Raw genomic sequence first — 14,898 nt, 5'->3', positions numbered from 1 at the left:
CCAGAATTCCCTAGCCAGTCACTCTGGCTGGAGAATTCTGGGAGTTGAAGTCCACACTTCTTAAAGTGGCCAAGTTTGAGAAACACTGGGTAATCTAACATACCTGGAGGGCATTAAATTGAAAGCTGTTTTGGTTTCTGTGAAGATGAACTAGCATGTTCTCCGTGATACCTTGTCACTGACTTCTCCAATATATTTTGCCTTTGTAGAAATTAGAATTTAAAAAGTTTAGAAAAAATTGTAAAGACTAGTTTTATTTTTGCTAACTGGAGTATGGGAACTTTTGGAACTAGGAGGGATCCCTCCCAGGAATATCAACTCAGACAGGGGAAAAACGTGAGGACATGGATGACGTTGTGGTCCGGCCCCACCCTTATCCGCCTCGCTGACCAGAACCGGCACACGTTGCAATTACACTCTAACACTTCCGGTTGTATACTGAACGCGCGGGGCAAAACGAGGGTCTCTCTCGCTTTCAGCCTTCAGTTGCCCGCATATGGCGGCGCTCACATGACAGCCGGCAGCCAAAGCTGCTGAGAGTTCCGAACTCTAGAGCCAAGGGGAGGCTTTCCCGTTTCGCTCTCGGGGCAGCGCTATACGTCATCGCTCGCCCCTGGGCTTCACCGTCTTGCGCGAGCCCCGACGCAGCGACGTCAGCGTTGCGAGGCAGGGAGGAGGGGCAGGGCTACGCTCGCTGCCAGTGTGGCTGGAGGGCGGAGGCGGAGGCGGAGCTGAGCTGGTTTCGGTCCTGCCTGCTTTTTCCGCCGCGTTGGGTAGGGAAGACGGGACGGAGGAAGGCGCTTCGCAGGTCTGGCGGAGGTCGCGGCTCCCGTTCCGGGATGGGGCTCCTATTCGCCAAGCTGTGGAGTCTGTTCTGCACGCAGGGTGAGTGGCTGGCTCCGGCAGGGGAGCCCAGCAGCGGCGCTGCCCCCGCGAGGCGGCGGCGAGGGGAAGACCCCCGGGGGCAACATGGACCCGGGCAGGCAGGCTGGGCTTTGGCCGCGGATATTGTGGCAAAGCAGGGAGTAGATCCGGCGGGAAGGCCGATCCCGGTGGAAAGTAGCAAGGGGGGCTCGCCCGGGGTGGGTTGCAGCAGGAGGCACCACCTAGCCGACCTTAGGGGCGCTTCGGAAGCTAAGTAAGATCGGCTCTGGTCTGGACTGGGATGGGATGGGAGGCTAAAGGCGCGGAATCCCAGGGCTGTAGATCAGATGAAGACCTGGGAGAAAACTGATGGCAAGTCTCTTCTGTATTGTTGCTGAGATAACCGTAGGAACGTGTCCATATTGTTGAGCTTGACTTTTCCCCTTTTTATTGCCTGCATTAATTTTATCCTGAGATGTTATAACTTATTCCATCTTTCCTCTTTCCACCTGTTCCTCCAACAATCCTGTGAATGGGCTAGGCTGGAAGAGGTAGCTAGTTGTTAATGGCTTTGAAACTGGGGGTTTGAAACGGAGTACAGTATTCCTCATTTGGGCATTAATCTAGACCAGTGTTTCTCACCTTAGCAACTTTAAATGGTGTGGAGTTCAATTCTGGGAGTTGAAGTCCACACAACTTAAACTGAACTGAAGTCCACACCATTTAAAGTTGCTAAGGTGAGAAACGCAGACCTAAAGGAGTCAAGTCTTTGAGACATCGGTTATTGATAGGGAGGGTAGGTGGTATCTTCAAGTGCTAGATCAAGAGGGAATAGAGAGCTGGGCTGAAAAGGAAGGAAAATTAAAGTTTCTTCTAGGGCAAAGGAGATGACTTGTTACTGTTAGGACAGATGGGTTAGAAGTGTTTATAATACAGGGACAACGTTTGATTCTGAACAAGCAGAAAATATGACGTGAGGAAATAAGAGAGGTCAGTAAGGCAGTTGACCTGAGATTATTGCTATTTGCCATCCCCGTCTCCCTTGCCCCCCCGGCTAAAATAGTAATGGGCCTGTAATTCAGAATGAGTTAAAGTTAGTAAATCTGAGAGAGGGAGTCTTTTGTGGTGGGAAGTTCCAAAATGGAAATGTGTCCACTGTCTCTCTTGGCCTTTGACTCCTTAGGGGGGAATATAACTACAATATGTTAAAATATTTGTAGAAATTTGAGAACTGTCTGTCACTCTTCCAGTGTAATGTATTTTCTGTCTGAAATTAGCCTGGTTGATGTATACATACTTGTTTTTTTCTTATTTTAAAAAAAAATCCCTAATGAATGCAAACATCTATTTTGCCAGAAGATTTCTTAGAGAAAAAATAAAGTTTATGAAAATTTAAAGCCTATAAAGCAAATACTTAAATATTATCCAAGTCAAATCGTACATTGAAGTTCTACTCTTATTTAATCAGTTTTAAATATTGGTAATGCAGCATAATATCTGCCGAGACTAAGCTTTTGATCTCTTTAACTGAAAACTACACACACACACACACACACACACACACACAAACACACTGTAGCCCTGCAGCCATTCTGCTGTAGATCCTCAATAGCACAGTAAAAAAAATACTATGCAAACTTGTATTAATGCATTTCTTTCTTAGTGGATTATCTGTTAGTCCTTTATGGGATTTGAGCATTCAACTACCTTAGAACTACTGTACACACTATTAGCACAAGCACCCCTTATTTCAGTGAGTATCCTGGTGCTTGTTGTCATTATTAAGTCCCTAAACTATAAATACTAAAAATAGTTTTATGTGAGGCAACAGTTATCACGGCAATTGTAATAGAACATTCTGCAGATTAGGGTGCACAAATTGATGACCCAGAAGTGCATGAGGTCTTTGAAAACTTCAAGTCCCTCCTACAGTCCCTCCTAAAGGTGCTGTCACATTATCTTTTTTAATGTGATGGTGGAAAGTGCTTCCCATATATTTAGTAACCATAACTCTATTTAATAACTTTGATTCACTTAAAATTAATATTATAGCATTTTTTTTCTTACCTCTTTTTGGAGTATGTCTCTTAATATGCAACAGAAAGGCCTAATTTGACCCTTGACCTGAAAAAGTTCCATATCCCTGGGGGAGATTGCCTGAACTGTGTGAAAAAGCTTCATTCTGAGTTGCTGGCCATAGATCTGAGAGAGGGGGATAGGAACCACTTTCTCACACTCAGTTTTGCTATCATAGGACAGTCTTCAGGAAGTTCAGTAGTGATTCTAGTATGAGAAGCTAACCAAAAACAACATTGGTTGTGGTGACTTGTGTAATAGCTTCAAGTAGAAGGCTGACCTGCTCCATACTTAACATGGAACAATGCTATGATTTGTTTGATTTCAGCCTACATGAAATGTGAATTCTTCCATTTTGATTTAGCATTGTGTGTTAGCTAGATTCTGTCTTGCTGAACAATCCATGGTTAAAAATCCTGTAATATGAGTGGATCCATAATTTCAGCTTTCACAAAGAGTTGAAACGGAGGAGTGAGATAATAACAGATTGATTTTATGATCCTAGCTCACGGAATATATATTTTTGCATTAAGCTGATAAAGCTTCGTATGCACTGTAATTAGGAGAAAGGGAAGACTTCTCAATTTAATAGTGACTCACAACCTTGATCATGGGCTAATGATGCCATCATGAGATGGAGTTTCAAGCTACCAAGCCCTTGCTATGTTTTTACTTTTCCTAGTAGTAAATGGATTGGTTTTAAAATAATTTGTATTAGCTTTCCAATATAGCTATTAATATTTGTAAAACAAATATTAAGAGAATGTTGGCTATCAAAAAAACAAAAATCTGTGCTTTTCTATATCTGTCCTCCAGCCTTTTTTTAAAAAAAATTGAGGCATGGGGAGGACCTTGGCAGGCTTGGGATAGTTGGGATAGGAATAAAATCTCTTATATCCTGGAAAATACTTGTCTTACATCATTTTAAGTCAGATTTCTAGTCAGAAACCTGTCATTCAAACTATTCTATAATGAAGGAGTTGTATGATATTGGAGGCGTATAAATGAAATAAATAAGATAGCTGTAGGATATATTATATTAAACATGCAGATTACTTGTAAGTGTTATAACTTTTGCAACTTCATTTTTATGCATTGTAGAACACAAAGTGATAATTGTGGGACTTGACAATGCTGGGAAGACTACAATTCTGTACCAGTTGTAAGTATTTTCAGTATATACCTTTAGTCTTCAATCTATGAATCTAATAATGAATTCTACAATACAAGATGTAGAAATATTTGGAAAATAAAACCTGTCCAAAACTGAGAAATATTTTAAATTCCTTAGTATCAAATATCTCAATCTGAAAGCTTGAATGTGTTTTTTCAGCATGAGTGTAAATAAAAAAAAAGTATTCAGTTCAGTTCTTCCGATATCTTAGGCAGTTCCTTAACCCTTTCGTATCAGAACTCAGATTGATTGATAATCCAGTTTATTGCCATTGGTGAAAAAATAATGTTGGATTACTAGTTTAGTTTGTACTGCTTATTTCATGTATGATGTAATGCTGGCCTGTATGATGCTCTTTGGAATATTTCTTCCCTATGTTGCATCTGCTTTTATAACTATTAGAATTGGTAGTTCTAAAGGGCACCAGCAGGTAATTGATAAACTGTCAGCACAAAGATCAAGTGTTGAAGTCTGTCAAGAAAGAGAACGTTCTGAAAGAGCTGTTCAGTCACTTATGCTGAGAATAAGCTAATGAGATAATATCAAACAGAATTTCTTACTGCAGCCCTTCTTAAAAAGATACCTTACAATGCTAAATTTCTCATATATAATGAAGCCCATGGCACAAAATAAAGTCTTCTCACATGGTTCTCATCATGTAATGGAGAAAATAGAGCTGGATCTTGTAACCCTGTTGTCTGAACCTAAAGTCCTCCAGAAACTGGCAGCACAATGTGGTTTTGTATAGGACTGTGTGAGCTGATAACTCTTTCTGATTCTGATTGGCTTTTTTGGTTACAGATCATGGATCTGGTAATCAGATCTGGTACTCAGCTCATACCTGGATGTCCTGGTTGATACAAACTAGGGTGGAATGCTTTGCATTTGAGTCCAAAACGTTGCTATGGAGCATGAGCAGAGCATGAGCACTGGTCTGCAACTCTATAAAACAGCCAAGATTACATGGCAGCTGTTAAAAGTAACTCTGCAACCCCAGAAAAAGTCATGACTACTTTAAAAAGTTGTAGAGATGCTGCATTTGCATTCTTAAACTCCTTTTCTGATTTATTTCCAAATTGCAGTTGGAAATTTTATTTTTACAGACCCTTTTACAAACTTGAATAGTGATATACCAGCATTGGTGAGCAAGGTATAAGAACATAATGAAAACCAGTCAAAAGCTTAATTTGTGAAGGAAAACAATGAATGTGTGCTTAATTACTGCCTTCTGGGTCAAAATAACTGTAACAACATTCTGGGTAGCCTCATGATAGCTGCATTTCAGATCTTTTTAAATATACCATCTTTTCTCTCTCTTTTAGCTTAATGAATGAAGTAGTTCACACATCTCCTACCATAGGCAGTAATGTTGAAGAAATTGTAGTTAAAAACACACATTTCCTCATGTGGGATATTGGTGGACAAGAGTCATTAAGATCATCCTGGAATACTTATTATTCAAATACAGAGGTAGGTGGATGTTATATTCTGATTGTTTATGATATCAGGACTCTATTGGTATACTGGTATAGGCTTTCACCACCAGTATCTGTTGGGCAATGTTGGGCTTCAGGGTTTTGTGACCATGGTCTAGGGAACAGATTTCTTGATGTTTCACCATCAACTGTGGCTGGCATCTTCAGAGGTGAAGTGATCTGCTACACAGATCACAGGCAACTGAGCAAGGATTGACTGGGCTCTGTCTTTTAGCCAGGTATCATGACTTCTGATTGGCTTTTAGCCAAGCCAGTTTCCGATTGGTGCAGGTTGGTGAGGGCTGGTCTCTGATTGATTCTTTGTGTGTGCCCAATCCTGATTGGTCATTTTGGTGGTGTTGGTTCCTGTTGGTGATTTGTGTGAAAAACCTCACAAGAATAAATACTGTATCTCACTCTGAGATTGTTTTTGTTAAGAAAAAGTGGGAGGGCAATATTATAAATATATCAGCTAGTACCAAGGATCCATTCTGCCCAATGTGGTTAGCAAGTGCTTGAGGTGAGATTTAAAGTAGGATATACCTGGAAAGACGGTAAGAGGAAAGGTCTTTGCTTGGAGCTTCTTTGTTTTTAAGACTCTTCAGGACACAAGAAGGGACCTTTTCAACTTTCAAGGTACCACATGATACTGATAAGCCTGAAGGGCAAGCAAAAAGTTTTTTCTAGACAGATTGAGTTGTCCCTGCTCCTTGATTGAAAAGACAATGAAGGTGTCTTTTCTAGACACCTTGATTGTCCCTGCTCCTGTCACTTTGTACCACAAGATCTCCTTGCTTTTTGTTGTCTCAGAGATGAGTAGGACTTTCAGAAAGAGTAAAAAAAAGAAACTACATTGCTCTTTGTGCAACAGACTAATACAGTTGCGCCTACAGAAGGAGTTTCATCTTTTGAGGTACTGCCTGTTTTGCAATATGTTTCTTCAGTTCTTTTTTCAACTCTTCCTTTTTCCACAGTTTATAATCCTTGTGGTTGACAGCATTGATCGAGAGAGGCTGTCTGTCACAAAAGAAGAACTCTACAGAATGTTGGCTCATGAGGTATTTCATTTTGCCTTGACTGTATGCTTCATGAATTCCCAACACTTAGACTGGAAAGTAAATAAAAATCCCCAAAGAAGGATAGTTGCTAAGAAAACTCTACAGATATATCTGAAGTCAGCATAAGCCAAGTTTGGCTCAGGGAAGTCTTGACCTTTATTCTTGGAATGTGAACTTCAGTTTGGATCCTAAGTGCTGTAAAAGTGGACAGCAGACCTGCCAATTAGTGCAGAACAGAGTTCTGGTTTTATATCCCAGTTATTTCAGAAGGTTTGCCAAATCTCTGAAACAGCCTTCTAGGAAGAACAGTAGAGTATTTCATTGGCAAAAATTATGAGGTCCCACAGTGGACAAGTGCTTTCTGTTTATGAAATAGTAACTTAAAGCCAAATTATTCTTTAAAAAAAAAGATGTAGAAGCAGGTTCATTGTTCCCCCTTTTATGTGCTGCAAATGGGTTCTAGTCTTGAAACCTGAATTAAATTAGGAGTTTGCTTAGCCATTAGTGTAGAGCTGATTTTTTGGAAGCAGCCCAAGGGAAACAAGGCACCTGTTGTCCCCCCACCCTCAAATATATTGACATAAGTAGGACAAACTTTTTTAAAAAAGGCTAAAATCTCATGATTTAGAGCATTTGGCTTTTTGTTCTCATTTTCCTAAAGTTACATGTCACTGTGTAGTACTGCCTAAAAAGATTGTCAGTTTCTGGCATGGGAGAAACACATCACCACCCTATGCTGAAGCAGTTGCCACAGTTAAAGTTTCAGTAGCATATATTATAATGGATTATTTATGTAGCAGTTAGCACCATAGTAATGCAAAGCCAATATGTGCAATTTACAGGATTTACAAAAAGCCGCTGTTCTCATTTTTGCAAATAAGCAAGATATGAAGGGCTGTATGACAGCAGCTGAAATTTCCAAGTATCTGACCCTTAGTTCTATAAAGGATCACCCATGGCACATTCAATCCTGCTGTGCATTAACAGGAGAAGGGTAAGTAGTTATTGTAATACAATATTTTACTTTAGAGAAACTTACAAATCCTACATTTTCTGTTCAAGTTAAATATTTTCTAAATGATATTATTAATACTAACTGTTCAGGTAAGGAAACAAGAAATTTTTAATAGAAAAGGGATGTACAGTTGCAATGCAATTATTTTCTTAAAGCTTAAGCTAAATACTTAAGGAAACATTAACATATTTGTGAATATTTCACTAAGTAATTTTCAAGTAGAGTTTTGAAATCACTCAGCAGTTTACTTTATTAACTGTTTCCCATTTAATCAGATCACATAATTTTGGCTATTGGGAAAAATGGAAATTTGTGTAGTATACCATAGCATAATTCTGAAATTGGGTTTACTAGCTAGAAGGCAGACCTATTAAAATGAGCTATAGTGGACTTAACTGTTGTTGTTCACTATCTTTAGACAGTTTCACAAGTTCAAGATTTTTCTGTTCAGAAGTATTTGTTAATCTTGCATGGTTTTCCTCCAGCTGTGTCCTAGAATTTCCCAGCTAGCATGGCTGTTATTGAGAATTCTAGGAACTGAAGTCTACACATTTGAAGAGACCTAGGTTGGGGAACTTTGACTTAGTCCCTGGATAGTCCTCATTGTCTAGTTTTGTTTTTTCCTTTAACTAAAACTGTTGTGTCATTGGGCCTGGGCTCAGCCTGGAATAGGCTGAGGTGGCAAAATGTTAAAGTGGTAGAAAAATCAGTGTCTTCCTTCCTTCCTTCCTTCCTTCCTTCCTTCCTTCCTTCCTTCCTTCCTTCCTTCCTTCCTTCCTTCCTTCCTTCCTTCCTTCCTTCCTTCCTTCCTTCCTTCCTTCCTTCCTTCCTAATACTGTTAATTTCCAAGAGGGTATTAGAGAAGGCTATGGAGAGGTGGATTCAAAGGGCAAACTTCAGAGGGTGCATGGATATACCCATAGTACCTGTTGGGAACTATGCCTTTTGGTTGCTTAATCGCAAAAAAAGAAACCTTTTGTTTCAGGTTCATTTTGCCAAATCATGATCTCTTGATAGAGGCTAATAGAACTACAGTAAGAATATTTGTTAAGACTTGAGTTTTCTTCTTCTCCCCCAGGTTGTGCCAAGGATTGGAATGGATGACTTCCCGAATCGGAGTAAGATAATTCTTCTGGATTGGAAGTGAGAGTTATCCCATGGACTACCTTTTGTGGTAAACTTGTCTGCTTAGTGTAGCAACAGGTTTGATTTAAAAAGCGAAAAAACTTCTGAAACCTCCACAACAAGCAACACTTGAATCAAGTGCAGCTAATCAAAACTCAGAGTATTTTTTAAACTTTTTTAAAATGCACTAGTCTTGGATGGATAAACAAGTTCTCCTACAACATAAGCTAAAGAACTCTGCCTTGTATAACGAAACTCACCATTGAAAACGTTCCTTCTTGCAGCTTAACAGCCTGTAGCATTGGTCAGTTTGCTTCCCTTCCTGTTTCATACTGCAACAATAAGCTTTAAGACTCCCAGGTTTATGGATATTAAAGTCAGCGGATTTCCAGATGATGGGAATTCCAGTATCAATACATATTACTGGAATTCTCTAACATTGTAATGATTATTTATTTGCTATCAGTGCTGTTGCCTTTTGTCATTACATTTCTGCCTGAGAAAGCATAGACCTTTTTCTTAAAGCATATGCTATAAATATTTTATATATTGGGTTTTTTGGTAAAATGATTGTAGGGGAAAAAAACTTCATGTTATCAAGGAGGGCTAATTATACTGCACTGTGTTTTAACAATGCATATTTAATAGAGAAAACTATTCCAGTATATGTAGAGATGTATTTTTCAAATAATCTTAATAACACATGAAGGCCAAACACTTAGGGATTCTGTGCTATTAGCCAATGAGGCTCTTTAATTGGATTCAAAATTACTGAGTAATTGAATTAAATTCTTTTAACAATGTGAATAATGTATGAAATAATAAGTTTGAAAAAGTGACTCCTAATTATTCATTGGAGAAAATTAGAAAGTATTCTTGAAATTAACTTGGTTCTGTTGCAAATTGGCCCATGACTTTTTCCTATAGAAAGCTGGATCATCAATGGGATTTTCCTCCAGAATTAGGTCTTGTTCTACATATCAGTGTCTAATTTTGTGTAGTCTACATAAGTGGCTTGTGTTTTCATGGAAGGTTATTGTAAATGTCCCACTAACAGTATTATGTAGTATTTTTAAAACTCAAAGGTGTCTGTTACTTGTGAGAATAGATTTCTTGACATGCTGTAATGCTGGTATTGAGAGTCATCTGACATCTAACGTGGTTGTGGGCCCTCCTTGGTGTCCTTGCCAGGGTCACAGATGCAGTTGCAAGTTAAGAAAGCTGACCTGCAGTACATCTGGAGGCTGCTAGGCTGGGGAAGGCTGATGTACCTAGGTATCTGGTACAACCCACAACGGTATTATCAAGGCAAATTATGCAAATTATGTAATTTATGCCAGTTGCATCATGACACCTATGATTATGCTTCCCACCACTCACAGACACCCATTCTGATGTATCTAAAAACTACAAAAGTGAGCTTTCCTGTTCAGCATATTCTACACACCCCAGCCTGAATAGAGAACTCCATGTTATCTTTGGCTAAATGCACAAGGAAGGTGAGCTATAGTTAAAAGAGGACTGTCTTTTCATGGGGGAACAATGGTTTAAGAGGCACAGTATTTCTTGAAGGCTCATCAGAAGAGAATGAGAAGCAAGTGTTTGAAACACAGAAGTTTCCGTTGAGTCAAGCTCAACTCTTATGACTTCATGGACATGTCCAGGCAGTTTTCTTGGTAACAGTACTGAAATGGTGTGCCATTGCCTTCTTTTGGCATTTTTTTTTATTCTCCAGGCTAGCCTACTGAGCTGGCTCTTCCTTATAATCTGAACCTACTTAGTCTTCTGAGAGCAGCCAAGTCAACAATTGATTCTACTATATCCTCTGGCAGGGCACTTTTCCATTCCGGTGAATTTTCTAAGAGGTTTTTTTTTTTTAAAATATCAGAGTGGGTAGGGACAGCACTTTTAAAAGTATGAGTTAGCCAAGGGTTCTCCCAGTTTCACTTAGCCTTTAAAACTCCCAGTAGGAAGAGGCTTCTTCTTCCTTCTCAAGTATTAACTGAAATGATATCGTGTGCTTCCTTGCAAAGAACTTGCCACTGCGGTAGATAGCTAGCTAGCTAGCTCGCTCGCGGATCCCTCACTGCCTCATGCTTCTTAAAGATGTAAGCGCAATCCTCACAACTGTTCCTTCCCTTTTGAGGAAGAAATGGATGCTAGCCAGACATCATTATTTATTATTATTTATTATTATTTATTATAGATTCTTCCCAGTAGCATGTGTACAATAAAAGCCAGCTAAAAACTCAACACACACACACATATGCATACATATCCATTCAGTAACCAAGTTACCTTCAGTGACAATCAAGTGTCATCACTTATCCGTAATTTTGCTTATGGCTAGCATTTATCCCACCACGCATTTCTCTGGACGTGAAATCTTCAAATCTAATTTCAGAGGAACTTTGAACTGGAATTCAGTTATATCCCTACCCCCTTAATTCTGTCCATTCTTTTGATGTTGTCAGCTACAGGTCAGTCTGCTGTACCTTTTAATAGTCCACGTGCTCTATAACTTGAAGATATATATAGAGCTTAAATAGGATCAATGATAATTCTATACCAGGTGATAGATGATTTCTTCCTTAGGGCCAATACTGTCCACTTTTTGGGTCCTTGGGAAGGTGGGTGTCTCATCATCTGCTAGTTGATTGTTTTTAAACTAAAGATGTCTTGGAGTTGTGTCTGGGATGTCATGTGTGCAGAGCATCTGCTCCATTAGCTAGCTGTGATCCTACCCTGTCCAAGATACTAGAGCGGTGTTTCTCATCCGTGGCAACTTGAGTACGTGTGGACTTCAACTTCCAGAATTCCCCAGCCAGCCATGCTGGCTGGGGAATTCTGGGAGTTGAAGTCCACACGTACTCAAGTTGCCAAGGTCGAGAAGCCCTGTACTAGAGAGTTAGTAACTGTTTCTGATCCAAGGTTCTCAGTAATTCTTTGCCCTGCTTAAGTGTTCTGTGTGAAGGTACACAATCATTTGAAAGGGAGATTTTTAAGTGAGATACTATATCAACACAGCCCTAGCCCAGGTCATGTTCATTCTTCCTTTGCCTCCATAGTTGGTTTCTTTATGATCCTCACAGTAACTGCAAATATATCATTTTCTTTCAAAGAGGGAAGCAGTATGTATTTAAACTTTGGCTCTTTCCATGCTGTGGAATTTGGAAAATCTGGTTGATTTTGGCATCATCATACGGTTTGATCACTTTTATATCAAATGGTGAGCATGACACTGCACTGTAATTATGTTGAGGTGAATTAAACTGCTTGGTTATGTAAAACCTTTGCGCTGTTACAAAAACTGCTAGCAACGCAATATTGATTGTGGTGGGGCAAGAACAGAATAGAGGCTGATGGGCCAATAAAACACCATTCATACTGTGTTTGCACTCACCTTTTGCATGCAAGTATGGTTGGTTCTCTGGATCATGACTGGACCTTATTGCTTGAATTTGGATATAATACAATTTGTATTTCTGTAATGAGCAATTGGTTTGGTTCCAAAACTCACTGAACTGGTACTGAAATAAACAAACTATGAAAAAACATTTTATGTGTTACAGACTACTTCATTGGTCTTACTTACCAAAGCTGTTCTTTAGCATGCAAGGATCCAGAGAATTTATGTTGGCCCTGAGGATTCATAAAATGGGTTAATAGCACTCTCCCCCTCCCCATCATGTGGCATAAACACAGTTCTGCACATCATCAACATTAGTTTGATAAAGGACATGTGTTTTGTTCTTTTGAAGTGTTGCCCTTTATGTTAAATTTCCGGTAGCGGTTGGGTTATTGTGGTTAGCTCCTAATTTCTGTGCTTGCATGAAGGGCTTCCTATTATGTAAACATCAAGTTATAGAAGTGTTTCTTGTCCTAGCAGATTAAGAGGGACAAGAAGTATTGTGGGAACTCTCCTTTTTCAGTGAGTTACAAAATAAACTAGGAGAAGAAAGTGTGTAACAAATCTGAATCAACTACTGTATAACCTACAAATTTAACTTGATTATATGCTTCATGTAAGTTCATCATTTTAAAGACAGAGTTGAGGAAGGATAAAAAAGTTCAGCTGTTGAAGGGGGATGATCTGAACGTGCATATAAGTTTGTTTTGATCATACCACTACGTGGAAAAATGAAATATCTAAACACAAGTTGAGATTAAAAATTGCAAAAAAGGTCAAACCAGCTTGTTAAGTAGTCATCAAGTTTTAATGTGTGGTCTGGTAGAGGTGAGATTTATTTCTGCCTTATTTAGGAAGGCAAGAGGGCTAACTGTGAAAGGGATCAGTTTACTCAAGCTGGAATTGTGTCATGTGCCTGTTCTTTCCTAATGAAGAGGAAGTGCACATTGTTTCAATTTGTACTTAATGGGGATTGTATAACTTTTGTTCCTAGAATGATCATGTTCTGCATGCCACATCTCCCTATAGCACATTTAATTCTGCTATATACCTAGGTCCACGTGGATAGTGTGTTCTCATTGTGCATAAGTAACATGCTCCATATCAAGAGTACAGACTGTTCATTTTCATCTGTAAGAACTCATCTATCTAACCTGTTGAAGAAGTGTCATTTTGGAGAAAACGAGTGGCAAAGACAACACCTGTTTTCTATAGTTTGATGGAAACAGCCAACTTGTAGACAATCACCTCAGTGGAGATAAATCACCAATGATTTTAAATCAGAACTTTTTGAAAATATAAACCTATGGCGATTCCCTTAGACAGCATGTGGTCAGAAGAGAATCTTAAGACTAGGTGCAATGCTCTTGTGCAGGTCCAGGAGTTTTTAGCCACTTAACTTTCTGCTGAGAACATTAATAGCCATTCAGCAAGGAGCATACAACTTCACACTCTCTCTCTTGGCCTTGCCTGGTGAAGTGGTACCTCACTTAATAATGTCCAAAGGGTCACTCTCCCTGGCCTTTAGCAAATGATGTAGCTAGTCATTGTAGTCATGTTGGGGATTCTTTAGAATATAGTCCTACATCTCTTGCTTTAGGAGTACAACCCAACTGAGAGGGCTTTACTGCTGAGTTACCATCTATGAGTTTGTGATATTGCCAAACAGAGGCTGAATTCACCTCTCCAACAGAAATGCAGATAATGCCCTCCAGGGACAGAATATGCCGGAGAATTCCAGGATGTATTGTCTTTGTCCTGAATGATGCTGTTCTAACCACTCTGGATGTAGTCCAAAAGTTTCCTAGAAATAAATCATCCAGAAAGCTTTTGACCAATTCAGAACAGGCCGTTTGGTGTGGCCTGGAAGCAAAATGAAGCATTCCAAAGTTTTCTGGATATGCTTAACCAAACATTCATCATAGACATCTCAGCAAATGTTTGAAGAGCTATTTATCAAAGTGGTTGCTGTCAGTTTATGTCACTGCACAGATAAATCTGCCTATGGAGATATTGACTGCAGTGGATTTAGGTTCAATCTCTGGAATCCCATGCTAAAAGGACCAGGAATTAGGTGATGGAAAGGTCCCCAGTGAGAAACCTTGGTGACTTTCAGAGTAAAATTGTGATTTGGATATAATCTGGTTCTGGTATCAAACACCTAGCTATGTTACATTCCCTGTTCATTTGTTTAATGTAAAAGTTTTGAACAAGTCAGAATTACTAATCTTATGGCAAGGCAGTGAATAAGAAGGTCCTTACAGGATTCCCAACTTACCTTATGTCTGTCATCATCACTGCTTCTTGTTTTACACCCCAGAAATAACACCCCTGTTCAGTCCCTTTTGCAATTCCAATATTGTACGTGGAGTGAATTTATAGGCAGCTACTTCAGCTGAGACCGCTAGGTGTCACTGGAGGACTTTGTGACACAATGTCAGATCTACAATTCCAGCTGTAAGGAAAAAAACTAGGGAATCTGAATAAGCAAGATTGCCATTCAGAGAGCAGAAGTTGAGTATCAACAGTTATTTTTCTTGTCCTAAAGATAAATGCAAAATAGCTTACATAATACAACTTATAAGAGGTACCTGCAAAACGCATCTTGCAATTCACTGTTTCTCAGTCCCAAATAAAACTTGGCAAAAATGCTTTTGGTTCCAAATTCTAAAAGGAACTTAACAATAATTAAAATCCTTTAA

The 14,898-nt window shown here is 39.3% G+C and overlaps 1 protein-coding gene across 1 annotated transcript; it reads left to right on the top strand.

Annotated features, from left to right (window-relative positions):
- The first annotated feature begins 582 nt into the window (after window positions 1–582).
- ARL5B (ARF like GTPase 5B) lies at window positions 583–13,877 on the top strand. The gene is made up of 6 exons (XM_007434828.4): window positions 583–885; window positions 4,042–4,102; window positions 5,437–5,584; window positions 6,564–6,647; window positions 7,490–7,641; window positions 8,741–13,877. The coding sequence occupies exons 1-6, from the start codon at window positions 840–842 to the stop codon at window positions 8,787–8,789; spliced, it is 540 nt and encodes a 179-aa protein (XP_007434890.1). The 5' UTR covers window positions 583–839; the 3' UTR covers window positions 8,790–13,877.
- Window positions 13,878–14,898: the final 1,021 nt, after the last annotated feature.

Source organism: Python bivittatus, unplaced genomic scaffold (assembly GCF_059951505.1).
Source record: "Python bivittatus isolate LINGU-HERP-01145 unplaced genomic scaffold, Pbiv_v1 ctg000610_np1212, whole genome shotgun sequence".
In the NCBI taxonomy this organism is placed as follows: Eukaryota; Metazoa; Chordata; class Lepidosauria; order Squamata; family Pythonidae; genus Python; species Python bivittatus.
Note: the sequence above shows the minus strand (reverse complement) of the source record. Positions and strands in the feature narration are given on the sequence as shown.

Coding starts and splice junctions, on each gene's coding strand:
- ARL5B (XM_007434828.4), top strand. CDS start 840: ATGGGGCTCCTATTCGCCAAGCTGTGGAGTCTGTTCTGCACGCAGG. Junction 886..4,041: donor GAGTCTGTTCTGCACGCAGG/GTGAGTGGCTGG, acceptor TATGCATTGTAG/AACACAAAGTGATAATTGTG. Junction 4,103..5,436: donor ACTACAATTCTGTACCAGTT/GTAAGTATTTTC, acceptor TCTCTCTTTTAG/CTTAATGAATGAAGTAGTTC.